The sequence below is a fragment of the Euleptes europaea genome, chromosome 9 (genome assembly GCF_029931775.1).
Source record: "Euleptes europaea isolate rEulEur1 chromosome 9, rEulEur1.hap1, whole genome shotgun sequence".
In the NCBI taxonomy this organism is placed as follows: domain Eukaryota; kingdom Metazoa; phylum Chordata; class Lepidosauria; order Squamata; family Sphaerodactylidae; genus Euleptes; species Euleptes europaea.
The window spans coordinates 45,690,410-45,712,419 of NC_079320.1; the positions used below are offsets into that span (position 1 = coordinate 45,690,410).

General features: G+C 43.9%; 1 protein-coding gene across 1 annotated transcript in view; it reads left to right on the forward strand.

The window, feature by feature from the left end:
• MND1 (meiotic nuclear divisions 1) overlaps positions 1-22,010 on the forward strand; it is a 42,919-nt gene that overhangs the window by 10,749 nt on the left and 10,160 nt on the right. The window contains exons 3-6 of the mRNA XM_056855046.1: positions 3,377-3,434; positions 4,914-5,062; positions 17,218-17,292; positions 18,062-18,176. Coding sequence (XP_056711024.1) covers positions 3,377-3,434; positions 4,914-5,062; positions 17,218-17,292; positions 18,062-18,176 — 397 coding nt within the window. The remainder of the gene's footprint in view (positions 1-3,376; positions 3,435-4,913; positions 5,063-17,217; positions 17,293-18,061; positions 18,177-22,010) is intronic.

A 22,010-nucleotide genomic window follows, 5' to 3' on the forward strand; every position in this document is an offset into this window, starting at 1 on the left:
TAACGCCTTCACAGACCATGACTCACTTAGGAGTCCAGATCAATTCAAAACACAATACTATATCGCTGCCCAGAGAAAGGATTCGCAAAATAGTCCTATTAGCTTCAACCATAGCCAAACAAAAGACAACCAGACTCATGTCTCTGGCAAAGCTCATGGGACTAATGGTGTCTTGCATTGCTGTTGTCGCATGGGCGCAGTTGCACTCTCGACCTCTACAGAGGTTACTTCTATCATTCCAACTCGACATCACCAAAAAGAAAGTAAAAATGATTCCCATTTCTCCAGCAGTCAGGCACAGCCTGCACTGGTGGTCCAACACATCGACCTTGCGCAGGGAGACCCAGTACATACACTAAGTACCTCTGCAGGTATTTACAGACGCCAGCCTATCAGGCTGGGGAGCCACCCTGGGCGAACAGCCACCCTGGGCGACAGCCAACGCTGGTCGTCCCAGGAATCCACATTACACATCAACCTACTGGAGCGGAGAGCGATAAAGCTAGCCCTACTGAGTTTTGCCAACCAACTCAGGAACCACCACGTCCTAATAAGGACAGACAACATAACAACAAAGGCTTATATAAACAAACGGGGGCTCCAGATCCAGGGCCCTTCACAGGGAAGCGTCAGCCATATTTACATGGGCTCAAGCAAACATGCCATCGATCCGTGCGGAGCACATCAAAGGATGTCTCAATGTGCAGGCAGACTGGCTAAGTCGCCAAGGTGTAGACGAGGGAGAGTGGGCATTAGATCAGGAAATATTTCATCTAATTACCAACAAATTTGGCACCCCCTCCGTAGACTTGTTCGCCTCAGACTCCAACCACAAGGTGCCAAGATTTTATTCAAGGTACTACCACCCAAGGGCGGAAAGAACAGACGCGCTCACGAGCCCATGGCCAGGGGGTCTGCTATACGCCTTTCCCCCCATTCCAATTCTCCCAAAGGTACTCTGCAAAATACATCAGCAGGGAGCCAACGTCATACTGATAGCCCCGTTCTGGCCTCGCAGACCATGGTTCATGACCCTCAGACGTCTATCATGTCAGGAACCTTGGCAGATCCCACTAGTGTGGAACATGCTACGCCAGGGTCCTCTGGTGCACCCAGATCCGCATTGGTTCTGTTTGACCGCCTGGCGCTTGAGCGGACAGCCCTCAGATGTGGTTAGTACCATCCTAGAGGCTAGGAGACCTTCCACACGAAGAATGCATAACACGCCCTGGAAGGCCTTCGTCAGGTGGGCTAGGAGAAAAAAGATTAAACCGCTCCAGCCAGGCTTACCAAAAATTTTAGAATTCCTACAAGAGGTTGTACGCCTAGGACTTTCAGCATCTATGCTAAGACGCCAGGCGTCGGCGCTATCAACCGTTCTCCCACTCTACGACGGTTGCACTATAGCTCAGCATAGACATATCTCTGCCTTTCTAAAGGGTGTATCCCAGATTCAACCACCGGTGATTCATAGGTTCCCTTCTTGGAATCTAAATCTGGTCCTCAAAGCCCTGACCGCCCCTCCCTTCGAGCCACTCAGATCAGTGCCGATGAGATACCTTCGCATGAAGGTTCTCTTCTTAACGGCAATCACTTCCGCTAGGAGAGTTTCAGAATTAAGAGCCCTATCTATTAGGAAAGGCCTTTGTGTGTTTCACAAAGATAAGGTCGTGCTAACACCCAATCCCACGTTCCTGCCTAAGGTCAATTCTAGATTCCACTGGACACAGGAGATTAACCTTCCATCCTTCTGCCCTAAGCCATCAAGACCTAGGGAAACCCAGTGGCATTAAGGAGGGCTATCCGCATTTTCATAGATAGGACAGCCGAGATTAGACAATCAGACTTTATGTTTATAGGGATTTCCAACCCTAACAGAGGGAAAAGAATGTCAGCAGCAGCTATTGGCTACACTTTGAGGCAATGCATTAAAGAGGCATACCAGAAGAGCGGTATTGCGGTGCCAGGCGGCATTACGGCTCACTCCCTTCGAAGTGCGGCCACCACGGCTGCATTCGACAAACAGGCACCTGTTGACGAAATTTGTCGGGCCGCCACCTGATCATCGATCTCAACATTCGTTAAGCACTACAGGATTAACTCCTGTTCTTCAGCCCAGGCGGCCTTCGGCCGTAGGGTATTGCAAAACGTTGTCGATTAGAGCGATACCCACCCAAGGGGGAGCTCGGTAAGGTCCCATTGCTCAGGAAGCCCTTGCCTCAGTGGAGAATGAAGCCTTGGCTACTTACCGTAAGGGCTCATTCTCTGAGGCGAAGGGCATCCTGCCCACCCAGGCTCTTTTAGAAATGACAACATTATTTAACTGTGAAGGTATTAATTGTTACTGCAGGCTTAATCGCCTGGTTATTAGGTTTTATAGCTTTAGATCGTTCATGCGATTACTATGCTCTCGTTAGGAGCAGAAGCCGTTAGATTCTTCTGTAAGCATTACGTAGTTTTCTGCGAATTTGTACTTTGTTCCTGTCAACATAGCTAGGCTAGCCGGCAACTGGCTTCCTATAGGCTGTTTTCCCGCCAAGGGAGACAGAAAGTTTTAAGTTTAGGTCCTGCCTACCCGGATGGAGAGGAAAACAACCCATTGCTCAGGATGCCCTTTGCCTCAGAAGAGAATGAGCCCTTATGGTAAGTAGCCAAGGCTTCAGTCTCAATACAGCGAAGCACAATAAAATGAGGTCTGCTTGTATTTAGAAATGGAACCTTCCACCCTGAGTTTTGGAGAACCTCATTTTTTAATTTATCATTTCTGAAACAGGAGCAACCAGATTTAGATGTGTTTTAGTTAAGCTGAACTGGGGAGAAGAATGACGGGTGCTCTGTGAATCACTGGAGTTGAAGTGGATGCAGAAAGTTCTGAAGCAGACCAAAACCGAATACTCGGCTGCTTGCTACCAATCCAACAGGCTAGAAATATTAGAAAGACAGGACCATTCACAAGAAGAGGAAAACAAGAAGAGGAAAAATCAAAACAGAGGGGTTTTGGGGGGATACCTTTAAAAGGTCCATGCAGTTAAGGACCTCCAATCGATTTTTGCCTAAGAAGAATTTAAAACTTGGCTACATGATGACACAAGTTACTGAAGCAGGTCTGGAGAACTGTTGGAACTAGAAAGGTGCAGATGTGAAATGGGTCAAAAGGCAAGTCATTTTGCCAGTGCCTGTGAAAACCAGAAAGGTGATCTGATGAGGTTTCTCATGCGAATTCCAAGTGTTGTTTGATTCATGGCTGTCATCCTGAATCTACAAGTCCCCTTTGCAGAGGAAGGAATCCTAGGCTGTGCTAATTTCTCTACCTTTCAAGTCACTGTATGTTTATAATGAAGTCTCTCTCTCTCTCTCTCTTTTTTTTTTTTGCCAGAAAGATGTGTTCCAGTTAAAGGATCTTGAGAAAATTGCTCCCAAAGAAAAAGGAATAAGTGAGTACTTGTTTCCCCCCGCCCAAAGTCATGTGGCTCCTCAAACACCAACAAATGTTATTGTGGCATAAGCTTTATCAAATCAAAGCCCACATTGCCAGTAGCAATACATATGATTTTTGTTTCTGAACATTTTAAAGAAGTGGAAAACTGTTTTCCTTTTCATCTAGTCAAGTGAAAAAAATTGGACAATATGTTCACCTCTGTATTAGATATCTGCTTACGAAGCTAAAATCCATATCATACCTTCAGAATGTTAAGTTTGTTGCATATAATAATTTAGGTACTATGTACCAAAGAGATCATCTGGACACTAATGTCCCTTTACAGTAGATTAATATACTTGTCTTTATTACTTACCTTTATTACATTATCTATGTGACAGGCGGTCTTGGAGGAGAACAACAGAAGAACACATCTTCAGGGATTGCCCCACCATGTTGGAATTTATTATCCTCTGCAGAGTTCTAAATCTTGACCAGCTTTTAGCTGTATAATATAATGTGGTATTTGCCAGGTTGATAAACAGAGATAAATTCTCATTTTGTGAAGTATCTGTGTGCTTCATGTTTGGTTTAAAAAAAATTATCCTCAGCAGTGAGCTGTAAAAATGGCAGGAGTCAGATATTCTGGTAAATGCATCTTAACTGTGTCACTCTACTATTCTGGATGCATATGAAATAGGTATAATGTAAAAATAAGGGGTTGAATCCCACTGCACATTTCTGATAGAAGAGTGAATTATTTTTGCCAATTCCCTTATGAACAGCCTTGCTGGATCAGACCACTGGTCCATCTAGTCCAGCATCCTGTTTCACTCAGTGGCAAGCCAGTTCCCTGGAGGGCCAACAAACTGGGGCATAGAGTCCAAGATCTTCTGGTGTTGCTTCCTAGCATGGATATTCAGAGGATTACTGCATATGGAGGTTCCCTTAAGTCACTATGACTAATGGACCGGTCCTTCACGAATCTGTCTTACTACCTCTTAAAGGCTTCTGTGCCCATGGCCATCACAACATCCACTAATGGTTCATTTTGTAGTTTAATTCCTATTGAATGAAGAAGTACATCTTTTTGTCTGTCTTGAATCTGTAGCTCGTCAACTTCATTGGGTTTTCTTGGGTCCTGTCCATCCATTTTCTCCTCCCCATGCATAGTTCTATAAAGCTTTATCATGTTGCCCCATAGTCAACTTTCTAAACTGAAAAGCCCCAATCTCTTCAGTCTTTTCCCACAGGAAATGTACTGCATTCCCCAAATCATTTTGGTTGCCAGTTTCTGTACTTTTCCCAGTTCTGCAATACCTTATTTGATATGTAGCAACCAGAACTGTATGCAGTATTCTAAGTGATTGTTCCCTAGATCTATACTGGAATGCTACAGTATTTGTTGTTTTCTCTTCAGTTAATTGTAAGCTGTCTCAAGCAGGATTTGAAGAGGTGGCATGTAAATAAAATGTGATGTTTCTGACTTTGACAGCTTCAATGTCAGTGAAGGATGTCTTACAGAGTTTAGTCGATGATGGTATGGTGGACACTGATAGGATTGGGACTTCAAATTACTTTTGGGCTTTTCCAAGCAAAGCTCTTCATGCAAGAAAGCATAAATTGGAAGAACTGGAGAAACAGGTAATTCAAAAGTTGATACTCTGTGTGTGTATGCACCGTCAAGTCACAGCTGACTTATGGTGATCCCATAGGGTTTCCAAGGCAAGAGACGTTCAGAAGTGGTTTGCCATTGCCTGCCTCTGCACGGGCTGAGAGAGTTCTGAGAGCACTGTGACTGGCCCGAGGTCGCCTAGCAGGCTTCGTGTGAAGGAGGGGGGAAATCAAACCCTATTCTCCAGATTAGAGTCCGCTGCTCTTAACCACTTAAAGGCAAAGCCAGCTCCCAAATGACATTTCTTTCCAACTCAGTTCTTTCATTGAATGATAAAGATGTAATTAAATAGAGTTATAGTTGTTGTGTGCCCAAGTAGGATCGGCCCTGGCATGTATTTGGATGGGAGACATCCAGCGAATACCAGGCTCATGACGCAGAGGTAGGCAATGGCAAACCACCTCGAACATCTCTTGCCTTGAAACTCCTATGGGGTTGTCATAAGTCAGCTGTGACTTGACAGACTCTGTCCTTTATGTGTGTGTTTTAATGCTTCAGTCCTAGACATCAGTTTCTAGTTGTTCATTTAATAGTATTTAAAGTATTCGAAGGAGCCCCGTGGCGCAGAGAGTTAAGCTGCAGTACTGCAGTCAAAAGCTCTGCTCACGACCTGAGTTCGATCCCGACAGAAGTCGGTTTCAGGTAGCCGGTTCAAGGTTGTCTCAGCCTTCCATCCTTCCGAGGTAGGTGAAATGAGTACCCAGTTTGCTGGGGGTAAAGGGAAGATGACTGGGGAAGGCACTGGCAAACCACCCCGCAAAACAAAAGTCTGCCTAGTAAACGTTGGGATGTGACGTCACCCCATGGGTCAGGAATGACCCAGTGATTGCACAGGTGACCTTTACCTTTCTAAAGTATTCGAACAGGGTGTACTAATCTTGAATATGGAATTGGGTATACACTCTAGGTTATGAACTCATCCTTGTTTTCCTTAACTATGGTTAAGAGCAGTAGGAATAGAATAAAGTTCTGAGCATTGTCCATTCAGTAAACTGTTTTTGCCTGGAAGAGGTGGTGGTGAGATGGGAGAGCCTCCACTTATGGCCCATTCCTGATTTTTCAACAGTGGTTAAGAAGCAAAACCCATTACATCTCTGCTGGCCCTATAACACAATTATTCACTGAAATAGTTCTCAAAAGCAAAATATTTCTGTCTCTAGGAAGTGATGTAAAACCTTTATTTTTCCTGTCAGAACTACTGTTCCAGCCAGTCAGACAGAAGAACACCATTGGCAGCCTTAAGCTAACTTGCTTGGTAGTTAATTTTTTACAAAGTGGCCGCTTAGAGGGAAGTATAAAGAGTTTCTTGGGTTTCTTTCAAAAACAGAATCCTAGGGGCCAAACTACATGATACATTTGGCCATGAGTAAGGTTAGGGAAACCCTGACCCAGACCCCTTTCCCCTCAGCCACACAGCAGTTACCAGGGACTGACACAAGTTCCCGTGGGCCTGAATTGGATCAGGACCACAGTGCTGGGGGAGGAGGATCTCCAGCCTTATGCTTATTCCCCCATGCTATTTTCCTGAGCCCAAATTGTCCTGAGGGGCACTATTCACTGCACAAGCAGCCCTTCAGTGGGGCAAATAATGCTCCCTCTGGAGCTGTTGCAGCTCAGGAAACTAGGGCCCTTCCTCCCCCAGTAGCATAGTGATGCTTGGGTAGGCAAGTCACCATGTGGCTGTGGGGAAAACAGCTGAATGTATTGTGTTCATCTTCTGACATGATTTATGCCAATAATGCCCTTCCGCCCTCTACATTGGACAAACAGGCCAGTCCCTGGGACAAAGATTGAATGGACATAAGTCTGACATCAGAAACCACAACATTCAGAAACCAGTGGGGAAACATTTTACCCTTCCAGGACATTCAGTTGCTGATTTAAGAGTAGCAGTTCTCTAACAAAGGGATTTCAAAGGGAGATTAGAAAAAAAGACTGCTGAATTACAACTAATAATGAAGCTCAAGACTATGCATTCTCCGGGATTTAATAGAGATCTGGGATTCCTGTCTCATTACCAATACTGATTTCTCCACCCCTACTACCCCTCTGTATATCACACCTAACCCAGTTACCCCTGCTAATGTCATTTACTTGCTTTTTACATTTATGTTGCCATTGTGTGTCTAATTAACTCGTCTCTGCTTAAGGATAGATGGACTCATATTCTAGCTGTATCTGAAGAAGTATTTAAGGTGCTACTGAACTACTCTTTTCTACTGCTAGTGATAATGTTGCTTCTGACTTGTGGTGACCCTATGAATTAATGACCTACTGCTAGGATCACTACCCATCGTGATCCTTCTTATAAGAAGACATTATTTGGTATAAAGTGCATATATACATACTAGTTGCCCTTTGGGTTGATACAATAATGTACATACAGCACCTATAACTGCATGATGCTAAAAAATGTTAAGAGGACATGCCCTGCCCGTAGGCTCGCAGTTTAATTCTTCAGGAAGGTTATTTAATTGTACTTTTCAATAGAGCATGCTTTACATGGTAATAAAATGGTCTGATGAGATGTCAGGTGATTGTATCCTTTTCCATTTGAATAATTGCTTTAAGTCTTAACTGATAGCACAGTGGTTTGAGTTCACAGTACATAGAAGGTTCAGTTTTTGTTGCTATTTAATCCTTTCGTTAGGTGTGCTAAGTATTGCACAGGACACAGATAAAAGAGCTTCAGTCTCATTTTTGAGGTCTTTCCTTTCCTCCCCTTGCATATTTTAGGAAAATTAGCTACTTCTAATTTCTCAGCAAATGATAATGTTGCCTTCAGTGTTTCCTAGCATTATTGTCTTTTCCAGTGACTCCTGTCTTTTCATAATGTGAACAAGGTACAATAGCCTCAGTTTAGCCATTTTGACTTCTAGGAAGAATTCAGGCTTGATTTGATCAAGAACCCACTGATTTATCTTTTTGTCAATCGGTATCTGTAAAACTACTCCAACATCACATTTCAATCGGTATCTGTAAAACTACTCCAACATCACATTTCAAATGAATCAACTTTATTCCTGTCAGCTTTCTTCATTGTCCTATTTTCACACCCATGCATAGTAATGGGGAATGCTATCGAATGAATTATCTTGGTTGCCAGTGACACATTAATACACTTAGCTTTTTCTAGCCCCTTCATGGCTGCTCTTGCCAGTTTCAATCTCCTTCTGATTTCTTGGTTGCAGTCTCCCTTTTGTTTGAAAATTGAACCAAGGAATAGAAAGTCTTTAACAATTTCAGTCACTTCATTGTAATCCTTAAAGTTGTGTAATTCCCCAGCAGTAATTACTTTTGTCGTCTTGATGTTCAGATGTAATCCTCTGTTGGCACTTTCTGCTTTAACCTTCATCACTAGTTGTTTCACGTCTTCACTATCTTCTGTCAGTAGTGCGGTGTCATCTGCATATCTCAGATTGCTAATGTCAGCTCCTGGTCTTGTTTTAGCAGAAAGAGTAGAGATTCTACATCTTCTGCTTCCAATTTGATTTCCATATTGGCCATCCGGTGAAATTCACATATACAGTAGTCTGTTCGCATGCCTGAAACGTGTTTGCAGTAATCAAATTGTCGTCACAGAATATCTATGAGTTGTTCTCCTGCTTCAGTTCATGCTCCTAGCCCAAATCTTCCAACAGTATTTGATTCTGCTTTGTTTTCTACTTTTGCATTCCAGTCACCTACGATTATGAGCATATCTTGTTTAGGTGAGTGATCAGTTTCTTCCTGGCCGCCTGCTATTAACATCTGAACAAGCAAACAATTAGTACTTTAATCCTGATTTGAAACCCTGGTTTGTTTATTATCTATTTATTGCATTTTTATCTTGCCTTTCCTGCAATGATGTTAGGGCAGCATACATTGTTCTCCTCCATTTTATCTTGAAAACAGCTCTGAGGTAGGGTTAGGCTAAGAATGGTTTGAGGTCACTCATTGAAACCTATGGGCTGTAGCCCTTAGTTCTGGGGGGAAAGTCTTAGAGCTCATTCGCGTGTTCAGATACAGCACATAATAAGCCCTTCAGGCATCCGATATGGGCATAATTAAATGCTCCCCATATAAATGAATACCTCCGTGCAGATAGAAACTTAGCCTGTAAGGAAGGGTTATCATCTAGCCTTCTTCCTGATGTTCTGGCTTTCCACAAATGGTGTCTTTACATAAAGATAGCTGTTAGACCTGTGAATCCCCTCCCCTCACTTGTAAGCAATACATTAGCTATTTACTTCTAAAAGTGAAATAATTATTTTTGCACTTTTCATATTCTGCTAGCATGTTTACAGATTTCAGTGTAGTCATTAGAAAATGCATAAGATTTGCCTGTGTGCAGTCAAATTTGCACTTATGTAGGCAAGGGATTCTTTTTGCTCAAACACCTCTGTCTCGTATTCAAATACATTAGTTGAGCAACTACTGTTCAGACCTTACACTTCGAGGAATTGCTGAGCAACACCCAGAACGCTTTGGACCAGCAGTGGCGTCTGACTCATCTGCACCCAACCAAGAAAACAAGCCTCTGTGGTGTGGCAGAGTGTGACTAAAGCTGCATACGTGCCAACTAGCAAGAAAAATGCCATCCTGTCGATCTGGAGATGCAAGCAGAGATGTGGAATATGATAGTAAAAGATACCCGAGTTTATTTTTTGAGCCTTTCACTGAAAAACGTATACATTAACATAGGACTTTTTTTCCTCTTTGTTTCAGCCTAGAAAATGTCTTATACTTTCAATTATAGCTGGGAAAACCGAGGCTGAATACTAGTGACTTGGCTCATCATCTCCCACTGAATCCATGGCAGATCAGGTTTCTGAACCCAGTTCTTCCCAGCACAGGCATATCCAGGGATTAATTACTTTTCCCCCCCAACAGCAGACCTCTCAAGCGATGTAGATGGCCACAGGCCAAAGTAGGGCAGCATAAATAAATGTGGTGACTTCACGCCTTGTTTTGATTAGACAAACTTCTCTAACTGCCTGCCTATAAAACACAGAGTTGAAAGGGATCCACACCCAGCATATTCCCACAGATTAACTTTCAAATTCAGATTATAATGGGCCACAACTGGAGGTTCTACGTACACTCTGCGAAGTGCACTTTAAGAAATAGCACGATGTAACTTACACAGCCGAGCCAAGCCCCGTGCCCAAGAAGGAAAGCAACCCCTTCCTAAACAGGAAGTCAACATGACTCAGAGAAAAGAAATTCCTTTGCATACCTAAATATGGCAATGGGTTAGGTTTTGGTCATACTCAAGATTCTATCAGACCTCATCCCAAGTCACATGAGGGCTCTAACGGTAGTTATCTATTGTGATGGCCACATAACTCTTTCATGAATTGGAGATCATAATGTGATAACCAGTGAGTGGACTTGGATATGTTTGGTTTGGCTGGGTGTTCATTTTCCCCTCAATAAGTACTGTTAAGTTGCGTGGGGTAACTGATGGAACGCCAGAGCTTGGGCCATGGAAACCTGAATGCGGATACTTCTTCAGTCACCAAGCTCATGGGGATGACTTTGAGCAATTATTTCTACGTTCAACTTGTTTCACAAGGTTGTGAAAAACAACACAAGATGGCTCCATGAATGTGTCCTGTAGCTTCTCTGAGGTGTGATTTGTTACTGAGAATGTGGTGAATAAACAAATTTGATGGGAGGTTCTTGAAAGCGTATATACCACTTGGTTTGTGATGCAGCATACAGAATATGAGCCCATTCTTGCAAGTTATTTTATTTAGGGGATTCATATTCCCCCCCCCCCATCAAGGTGTCCCACAAGTAAAAGTAATTCTATAAAATAATACAGGCATTATATGGGATAACTATAAAAACAAACTTTTAAAAGCAAGCCAGGGGCATAAAAATGCACGAAACAACCATTGAGCACCCTTAGAAAGTATTCATAAAACAGATTCGAGACCATAAACAGCTAAAAAGAGATAAAACCCCTTAATTAAAAGTGTGGGTGTAAAATGTCTGTTTCTGTTACTCTATTGTCTTTTCTTATAGCTGTACTCCTCTGGTAAAGGGTATGCTGATTTTGGTCCTCTTTCTGAAATTACTCTTTTTAGTGGTTCCAGCAATTCCATTTCCAAGGTAACCCTATTATCTATCGTTACATTATGCAGTTATTAGACACAGAGTAGTAATGGGTGGTAATGTTCCCCTTCTTATGCTTTCATCTAGATATGCTGGGTGGCTCTTTTGTTAGCTTCTTTTATTGCAAACGTCCTTTTAAAAAAATATTTTATGCCGCCTTTCTACCCGATCATACTGGAACATAAAAATATTAAAGCATTTAAACAATTGAAATACAGTTAAAAATATAACATTCAATTAAAAGCACATACGCAAACAACACTAGAAGAAGAGCCAATAACCATTATTTGGGGGTATGCCAGACAAAACAAAAAAGTCTTTGCCTGCAGGCGAAAGCCACTGATAGAGGGTGATAGACAAATCTGTCTGGGGAGGGAGTTCCAAAGTTTTGGTGCCACAACAGGGAAGATCCCTTCTCAGGATGCCACCCCTTTAGCCTTAAATGGTGGGGGCAACCAAAGAAGGGCCTCAGAGGATGACCAGAGTGAATGGTACGTTCATATGGGAGAAAATGATCCTTAAGGTATGTTGGTCCCAGGCCATACAGGGCTTTAAAGGTCAATATCAGCTCCTTGAACAGAGCCTGGAAGCAAATTGGAAGCCAGTGTAGATAGAACAACACTGGAGTGATATGGTCCCTATGACCCACTCTAGCCATAGCATTCCATACTAACACTAGCTTCTGAGCAGTCTTCCAGTGCAGCCCCACGCAGAGCACATTGCAGTAATTTAATCTAGACGTTACCAGGACTTACACTGCAGTGGTAAAATCTTTTCTGTCCAGAAGTGGCTGCAGCAGTCTCACCAGCTGAAAGGCACCCCAGGCCATCACTGCCACATGAGTACCCAGCAGGAGACTCAGGTCCAACACCCCCCCCCCCAGCCACAAACCTGCTCCTTTAGGAGGAGTGCAACAAACTTCCTGTGCCTCTTTTTCCATAAAGAAGGCTACATCTTAAGAGAGAAACATGTCTCCCTTTAGCTGGTTTTTTTTTCTAGTCTGAAAAGTTCCACACTGTTCAGTCTTTCCTCATAAGAAACTTGCTCCAACCCCATAATCATCTCAGTTGCCTTCCTTTGCACTTTTTCCAGCTCTGCAATAGCCTTTTTGAGATATGGTGACCAGAACTGCACACAGTATTCCAAGCAAGGGCGTTACATTGACAGTTCTATTTTCAATCAGTGTCTTAAAAGTTACTAGCTTGAAGTTGTCTTTTTCACTGTTGCTGCAGTGTCAACATTTCCATTGAGCTTTCCACTACAATCTCAAGATCTCAGTGGCCATTTATGCAGGGTCAATTTTGATGTTCGCTCAAAGCTTTTTTTTTAAATGCGACCTTTAAAATGCCTGTTCACGGTCCCGACGCAAAAGGAGAAATTCCACCCCCCACTCGCCTGTTCCTTCGTTTGCATAGCCATCGGCAATGGTCATTTGCATAGCTGAGCTGTGTTTGTGATTTTTCATGATTCCTTCAGTAAATGCTTCGATGCAGGGGCGGAGCAAATACAAAAGGTCACGTTAAAGGGGCTCTTAAGAAATGCGAAGCAGGTATGCGCTGGCTTCGCAGTCACTTCCTGAATGATGGTTCAGCGTGAAAAACTAAAAAAAAAAAATGCGGGGCACTTTAGCCTGGAGCACACTGCTAATTACCAAGCATAAATGGCCAGTGTCAACCAGTTCAGACCCCATCAGCATATATTCAAAGTTAGTTTTGTTACAATATGCATCATCGTATACTTACCAACAATGTATGTCATTTGCCACGTTGTCCACTCATCCAATTTAGAGATCCTCCTATTGCTCTTTTCAATCCACCTTGGTTTTCACAATCCTGAATAATTTGGTATTGTCTGCAAACTTCGCTGCTTCACCGCTCACCCCCATTTTTCTCTCCGCAGATTGTGCATCTCGATGTGCTTACTAATTCTCATTTACTACGTTTCTACTAATTTACCCAGAACAGATGTTAGGCTAACCGGCTTGTAATTTCCTTGTTAGTAGATCACCAGTTTCACATTTGAGTTCTTTAAGAACCATCAGGTGTATGCTATCTGGACCTGCAGATTTATTAGTTTTCAGTGTGCCTAGCAGCCCTAGAACTTCATCTCTCATCACCTCTATTTGACTCAGCTCTTCAGACACCCTTCCCCAAAACAGTGGCTCCTGCATGGGTATGTGCCCAACATTTTCCACACTGCAAACAGATGCAGTGAATTCATTGAATTTCTTTACCGTCTCCCATCTTCCTTAAGCAATCCTTTTATTTATTTATTTCAGTCATCCCCCTAGCTGATTTGCTGCTCCTGATAGATATAATTTGAAGAAATGCTTATTGTTTGTCTCAATGTTTTTGGCCACTCTTCTCTGTTTTCTTGTTTTATTAGCAATTTACATTTTTTTACCAGAACCTGTGGCCCTTTCTTTTCCCCTTGATTAGGAAGCCTTCCACTTTTTAGAACAAGCTTTTTGTGTGTGTTTACCTTTTAGGGCTTTCTTGATAACCGGTGTATAAAATGTATCCATAAAGGGATTTCTCAATCACGTTACCCTCATGGGTTAATTTGGCAAATCTGTGAGTGTCAAAAAAAGGTAGCATTTGCCTGATAGGGCTTGCCTGTACTATTTAATGATGTGTTTAATGTGAATTTTTGTATGTCTCTATGCCATATTTTGAATATGCTAGGAGAGTTATAATTGGAAAGGCTTTCAGTTACTTCCTTTAGGGCAGGGATGGGGAACGTCCGGCCCGGGGGCCGTATGTGGCCCCCGAGGACATTTTCAGTGGCCCTCGGGAGCTCCAGGGCCCAGCCGCAGAGGCACAGCACGGCACCCCGAGGGTGTTCCTGGGGGTGGCGCCCTTTGGACCTCCTCTCATTGACTGTTGGTCGGCAAGAGGAGGGGGGAGGGAGAGGGATGCTTCCCCCAAGGCTGCCCCCTACAGTCGCGGCATGCAGAAACGCCGCAGCACACTGTAAGCCCCTCTCGCCGCCTGTCAAGCGGCGAGGGGGGGGAGAGGCCGGTGGCTCCTGACAGCGGAACATGTGTGCGGGAGCTGATTGGGCTTGGAGGGCCTTTTGTGGACTCGGGGTGGTAGGGCGTGGAGGCTGGGGCCTGGTCGCGTGTTGCTGCGTGTGTTGCCGTGTGTGTGTTGGGGGAGACGGGGAGCCTGGGGCCCGGTTGCGTGGGGCCGGCGGGTGTGTGTGTGGGGGGGAGGCTTTTCTCTCTTCCTCTTTTTCTATCACTCTTTCTCCTTTCTCCCCCTCTCTCCCTCGTCTCTTTCTTTGTCTCCTTCCGTCCTTTTCTCCCCCTCCATTTCTGTTTTCCTTCCTTCCTCCCTTCCTTCCCTGAGGATCGGCTGCGGGCTGCCTCCCCCCAGCGCCTCGTTTGCTCGGGGGCCCACCACTGGCTACCCTCCCGCCTGGGAGGGGGGAGCGGGGGTGCCTTCCAGGCCTTCTCTGCATGGCCTCCCCTGTGGTTGCCAACCTCCAGGTGGTGGCTGGAGACCTGGCAATCCTAGCCTCCCCCCCCCCAGCGTGCGCTCCAGGAGATCTACACCTGGTTATTGCCCCCGAATGATGTTATAAATGAGCAAATGGCCCTTGGCAGGAAAAAGGTTCCCCACCCCTGCTTTAGGGTAGCTTTCTAGCCAGTGCTTAGATAAAAGTTTGCTTTTGCATAACCAACATCACAATAATAAACACACTTACTTGAAAGCAAGAGTAATAATTTCATTAGAGCGTAGTTCCAAGCATGAATTTTTAGCGTTACAGTGTGTTCTGTAACCCTTTCTATTATGTTGCTCAAGCTGTATAAGGTTAGGTATTATTTTTGGTTAAAACACTTAAGCATATTAGGATCTTTAAGGCTAGGATCTAAGAAAGAGACCTTCTTTGTTTGACTGAAAGATAGGAAAGCAGTTCTGTAAAAGATATTCCTGTCTTTTTGAGTGGCTTTACCATAAAAGGCCATGTGGCTTGAAAGGGAGTTGCAAGTACGTTCCAGTGAGTCAACAGAACCTTAGCAGTGTAGCTTGAGTGATATGTTGTGAACTGTTTTCACTCTTGAACTGGAAGTCTGAATATGAAAAATACTGTGCAAGCAGACTTTTCAAAGGCCTTAGAAATACAGTGCAACTACCCTCCCAATAGATTATGCTGTACAGGCATAGTATGATGCTAGTAACTCAGGTGGGCAACTTAAGAACACATAAGGTGTGTTCAACCAAACCTGTTTTTTCTTAGTGAGTTGTTTTTGTCCAGGGGGGGTCTGACTTCTAAGTAAACATGCATAAGTTGCACTGTTACACCTTATTAGTAAGTGTATTTTAGAGCTAAATATTTTAAGAGTAATTGGGGAATTGGGAAAGAAGACTAAAGAGAATATATTGGGGGGCAAGAAGCAAGGCTGCCAAAACAAACATTTGATTGTCTTCCTAAAGTTTAAGAATAGGTGGCATCATAAGAATAGATAATCCAGGGATGTTTTCAAGGGTAATGGGAAAACTCTTTACTTGACCTGCTTGGCGATTTCTCTTAGCGCAAATGCTAAGTATTTGTAGTATTGCAATCATATCAATTCGTAATATAAATCCAAATAAGTTATGCTTTTACTGCAGTCACGTATGATCACCAATGGATGTGAAAGATGATCTTGCCGTAAAGATTCTATCTCCCTGACCAGTCATCCTGTTCATCAGCCACTTATTTATTAGTCGGGCTCATGAGACAAAGATGCTCTTGGTTGTGGTGCCTGTCCTGCCGCCACAGTGCCTTGCCTGAACTGACTGGGCTGGCATCAACATTGGTGTTGTAGGTCCCCAGGCTGGTAGTCTTGGGGACTTCAACATCCAGGCTGTGGTTGCGCTGTCTGGAGCAGCTTAGGAAGTTATGGCTGCCATGACAACATGGAACCCTGAACCCTGAACATATAGCTAGACATAATATTGACCTGAGTTTTTCTGCAGGGTATAAGATTGGTGATCTGGAAGTAGAAGAGTTGAATGTGACTTCTCCATGGAGAGATTGTTATCTGGTAGAGTTTAGTCTATTGGTCACATGGAATATATGCAGGGTTGGGGGATCAACTAGAATGGTCCACTACTGGAGAAAATTGGGACCCAAATGCCTTTAAATGTCTTTGTGGGATTTTCCAGCTAGTATGGCTGGCATCTGTGTTCATGAATTAACGGGCCTCTGTAACGGGGAGAGTACACGTACAATGGATAGAGTTGTTCCCCAAGGGCCTCGTTTTGGCCTCTGTATCTTGCTGTGGGCCTTCTGGGGCATCCAGTTGGGAAACAGGATGCTAGAGGGGAGGGGCTATGGCTCAGCGGTAGATCATCTGTTTGGCATGCAGACACTCCCAGATTCAATCCTCAGCTTCTCTAGCTGGAAGAATCAGGTGATAGGAGATGTGAAAGACCTCTGCCAGAGACCCTGCGGAGCTGTTGTTGGTCTGAGTAGGCCCTTGATGGACCAATGGTCTGAATCAGTAGAAGGCAGCTTCATGTGTGTTCGTGTGTGTAGACTGAGATGGACTGTTACTCTGATTCTGCAGGGCTCACATGAGCCTTGCACCTGCAATCAGCCCAGAAACAGGCTTGCCCGATTTTTGGCTGCCTGTGAGAACAAAGCCTATATTTCCATAGTATATTGACCACATCTGAAGAGGCAATCTGCATATTAAAATTGATGGATAAGTGTCTGAGGCCGGTGGGTGTGTTTCTCCCATTTAAATATTATGGAAAAATATGAATTATGCTCGCAGAAATGCATCTTTCTGTGAAGCAGCCTTTTAGTTTTTCTATTTGTGATTGTTGTGTTATGTGCACAACAAGTTAACCCACTCTGTGTTAGTGATATTTCACTCAGGGTGCTTGTACAAAGGAGTTACAGAGATTGTGAAGTCCTCTGTACTTAAAAAATGCTGTGAATAGAGAAAGTTTATGGAACAATCACATCTTGGTTAGAGTTATAAGGTTGAAGTCAAGTGCGATGGCAAAGTATTCTTCTCTTCCTTCAGTTAGCAGAATATAACCGGAAGAAGGAAAGTTTACAGGAAAACATTGAGAAATCAAAAATTGGGCGCCAAGATACTGTAAGTACTTAATAATTTCCACAAAGAGCCATAATCTGAAAACTTCTGGGTGTTTAATGGTTGAAGATGCATGGGCAAGGTGATATGTTCTGCAATCCATTCCTTATAAGACGGCGTTCGCTGGCATTGGCATATTCTGGAGGGTGGGGGAAGCCACGCCTGTTGAAACTAGTTTGGGTTTTTGTTGTTGTTTTGCACTTGAAATCAAGTTGTGGGGGGAGGGAACTAACTTTGTAGCACTACATTGCCACCAATCGTGCAGAGATAATAATCTGCTGTCTCTAGTAAATGTGCAGTACAAATATTTCGGATCAGTATCATACTGGAACAAATTACTTGTGTACCCTGCCTTATGACCATAGAATCATAGAGCTGGAAGGGACCACCAGGGTCATCTAGCCCAACCCCCTGCACGATGCAGGAAATTCACAACTACCTCTCCCACACACACCAGTGACCCAAAATTCCATGCCAAGAAGATGGCCAAGATGTCCTCCCTCTCATGATCTGCTTAAGGTCATAGAATCAGCATTGCTGACAGATGGCCATCTAGCCTCTGCTTAAAAACCTCCAGGGAAGGAGAGCTTACCATCTCCCAAGGACCCCATTTATGATTGCTGTGCATTGTGTCGCCTGGTATCAGTATCTTTAACTACAGGTGTAGTGCTGCTCTTTTAGAAGGATATTGCAACTGTGTCACATAGCATTGCACTTGCTGCCATTTAAATAATGTTTAATTTGGGGGGGATTCTTCAAAATATGATCCTAGGCAGAACGTGCTGTGCTAACAAAGGAACTTGCTGCCCTTCGACAGAAGAAAGACCAACTAAAGTCAGAAATAGAAAAATACAAAGAATGTGATCCAGATGTTGTTGAAGAAATCAGTAAGTTTGTCCAAAATTGTTTTAACGTGTTGCATGTTTACAGAGCATTCTTTGGTCCATGCATAACTACTGAAAATGAGCTGTAGGGAAGGTATTGCACAGTTAAGGCCGCTGTTTTTTTTCAGCTTAATTATTTGTGAAGGATAGCAGAATGTCTGATGTATGGAAGAATGACCAACCACTTTGTCGGTGTAATGATTATCATTAATTTTTGAAGAGCCTTTGGAAAAGTGCATTAAAATACTAAATGTTCTTGAGCCAGAATGATGAAGTGGTTAGAGTTCTGGATTTAGATATAGATCTGTTCATTCTCATTCTCTCTCTCTCGTTCTTTCTCTCTTTCCCCCTCCCTCCCAATCTGTGGAAGTCACTGGGTTGTCCTGGGCATTCATTATCTTTCAGGCTAGCCTCCTTCAAAGGGTTGTTGAGAAGGTGAAATTTAGCTTCTGGGAAGAAGGATGGATTATTGTTGACGGCTAATAATCATAATTGCGCAACTTAATAGGAATGCTACAGATTCATTATAATTAGTTGTTCATCCAATTACACTGTCAGTCTGAGTGAGTTTGCTCTCCAGCATGCTTCTAAGAGCCTCATTGTGGTAGCAGCCTTGTGTCACTGTGTTGTTGTATGCCCTGTCCATTTTTTTCCTTCATAGTATAGGCCTGTCTCTCTTGCTCAAAGTTGCAGATACACCAATGCCACTTACTAAAATAATACATTTCCACGCACAGAAGTTATGTATTTATGATAGCCACGTCACTCACCATTGTCAGCAGGATGGTGTAGTGTACACTGAGTACCTGTGCTGTTAACCTCTGGAGATCCACAAAGTATCTGTGGCACCTGTTTTAAAATGCATTGTGTGGCTTGATCGAGAGTGTGCCTATACTTTTGCGTGAGAGCTGCTTCCTAAGTGTTGCCTTTTGGGGGTGCAAAAAGCCTTTACAGAAGAGAGATTTTGGTAACCATCTGTTACTATTTTGTCTTGTTAAATCCTTGCAACAATTTAGTTGTATGCATTAATTACATAAGCTTTGCTTTGACCCCACTGGGAGGCTTTCCGCAAAATGAAGGAAATGTATTAACAATGCTTCAGATGCCTTTACACTCAAGAATGATGCAGCTTTTTTAAAAAAAGACTACTGTAGAGCTATGCCTCCTCTATAGAGCAGCATTGTTAAAACATTAGGTCTTTGTGAGCCTTTATTTTTTTTTAGAAAAGTCTGTCAAGTCCCATCAGTACAGGCTTCCCTGTCCCTTATGGAAAGGTCAGACTGTCAGATCTCATCAGTACATAAGTACTGTCTCTCCTAAAAGTGTCTGATAGGGTTTGTCAGGACAAAGTAACAAAAGACTTCTGTCAACTCCACACAAATACATTGTCTACAACAGTGCACCCGGCTTAGTTGTCCTGCCCGTCGGTGCCCACACACTATTGACCTCTTTGGATTTTTTTGTTTAATAAAAGAGCTTTTGCTTATTGCTCAGCTCCACAGTCAGCAGTTGAAGATGTATTGTAAATTTGTAGCTTGTTTCTCCCCCCCAAAAAAACATTTTCTTTTCTTACAGCAGCTCCCAATCATTTCAGTGTATCCCCCTCTCAGATTTGTTGTATGGACAATAGAACAACGTGGGCAGAGCAGCTTCTCTTGAGGATCTCATATTAGCAAAGCAAACAGCACAGCTGGCTTTGCTTCCTGAACATCAGAAAACTGATTGGTGTGTGTGGGGGTGACCTTTCTTTCTTGATCCCATTTAGAGCAACTCAACAGTTGAATGGGCGCTGATATAGGCATTGTATTTTCTGCGATCCACTGCACAGCTTATTTATTTAGGTTAATTCTGTGCTGCCTCTCCAGATTCCACAAGTGCATCATTTGGTATTGTTAAAGGATTTAATATCCAAAGATTATCAGACTTCTTTCATTGCTGTTTATGTTTAAAGATTGTTGTTCACTACAGCAGCAGCAATTAAGTTACAATAGAAAGAAGTTGGTAAAATCCTTGAAGCCCAGATTAGGAGTTCCAGTAGTCAGTGGATGAAGGTTTTTGGTGATCAAATATACAAAGTCTGTTGTTATGCCTGAGTTTAGCATATATGTATAATGTGTGTTTGGCACAATGGTATGTGCACACCACCTGTACTCTCACTTCTCACTGTTGCATGTGTGTGTGTGTGTGTACACACCCTTAACAAAATAACGAAAATACTCTGGAGGCGCTTGTACCGTAGATTGGGAGATTCTGTACTGTAGTAGCTGTAATACATCAGAATATAATATATTCTATTCTATATATTTGTTATATGAAACAGAGGCTTCGCTGTAAACTCATACTCATGTAGGGTATAAGAATGGATGGTGTGTGTGTGTGTGGGGGGGAATACTGGTTATCCTTTTCCTGTGGGGTGGCTTACAAGCATTAAGGTATCTAGAGGCCAGCTTTTGCTGTGGAAAGTTTTCCTGACTAAGGAGAATAGGAAGGAGGGTTAGAGGAAAGTCACAATAACGGGGCATGTTTTTTGTTGGTAAAATGAATTTACCATGTAATGTTTTAAAGGTACCCATCTGGGCCATCTTGCTAATATTAGTTGAACTAATTCCATCAAACTGTATGCTAGATGCCTGCAGCCTGATGGTTCATATGGGTCTAAGCTACTTCTTGTTTTGTAAATTTAGCTGCTCTTTCTGGGTTAGCATATTGGATGCTTTTCTCAAGGTCAAGAGTTTTAAGGTTCCTGTTTTTTTCCAGAAGTCTTCATTTTATACGGTAATCATTTCATTACAGCTCGTCTTAAAAGATTAAAATGCTAAAGATAATGAGTAGGATCCAGGTACTGTTTTCCATCAGCCCAACAAACCTTTGCTTGCATCCCCACTCCCAGTGCAGCCCGCTGACCTCCACAAAGTGTTGCTCCCGGGAGATAGGAGACCCTGAGGAACAACATGAGGAGGGTCTGCAGTGGGGAGGGCAACTGGTGTTGCAGTGCTAATTCAGTCTGAATTCAGCCCGAAGTGTTCAAATGTTTCATGCTGGAAATTCAAATGGGAGCATGCAAAAATCTTGTCTGTAACATCTTCAGTGCAGGACAGTGAAGTTACTTAGGGTTGGAAATGCTGCCTTTTCTTGTTACCAATGATATTATTCAGCTTTTCTCTTCATAACCATTTTTTGTGTGCACCAGCCCAGCAAATGGATTGAAATAGTTCTGCTTCATAACATGTTTTTAAAAAACTTACCGTATATACTCGCGTATAAGCCGAGTTTTTCAGCCCCAAAAATGGGCTGAAAAAGCCGGCCTCGGCTTATACGCGGGTCAATACGGAGGGAGGGAGGAGGGAGGGGGGAAACTTACCGCCGCCGCCGGGCCCGTGCCGCTTCCTGCCGCCGGGAGCGGCCTGGGGCAGCCTCCTGCAGCCGCAGGAAGGCTGCCCCGCCCCCCCGGCCCCCGCCGCCATTTTTCCCGGGCGGGAGGGGCCTTGGGCAGCCTCCTGCAGCCGCAGGAAGGATGCCCCGCCCCCCCCGGTCCCCGCCGCCATTTTTCCCGGGCGGGAGGGGCCTTCGGCAGCCTCCTGCAGCCGCAGGAAGCCTTCCCCGGCCCCCGCCGCCATTTTTCCCGGCCGGGAGGGGCCATGGGAAGCCTCCTGCAGCCGCAGGAAGGCTGCCCCAGCCCTTCCCGGCCCCCGCTGCCATTTTTCCTGGCCGGGAGGGGCCATGGGAAGCCTCCTGCAGCCGCAGGAAGGCTGCCCCGGCCCCCCCGGTCCCCGCCGCCATTTTTCCCGGGCGGGAGGGGCCTTGGGCAGCCTCCTGCAGCCGCAGGAAGGCTGCCCC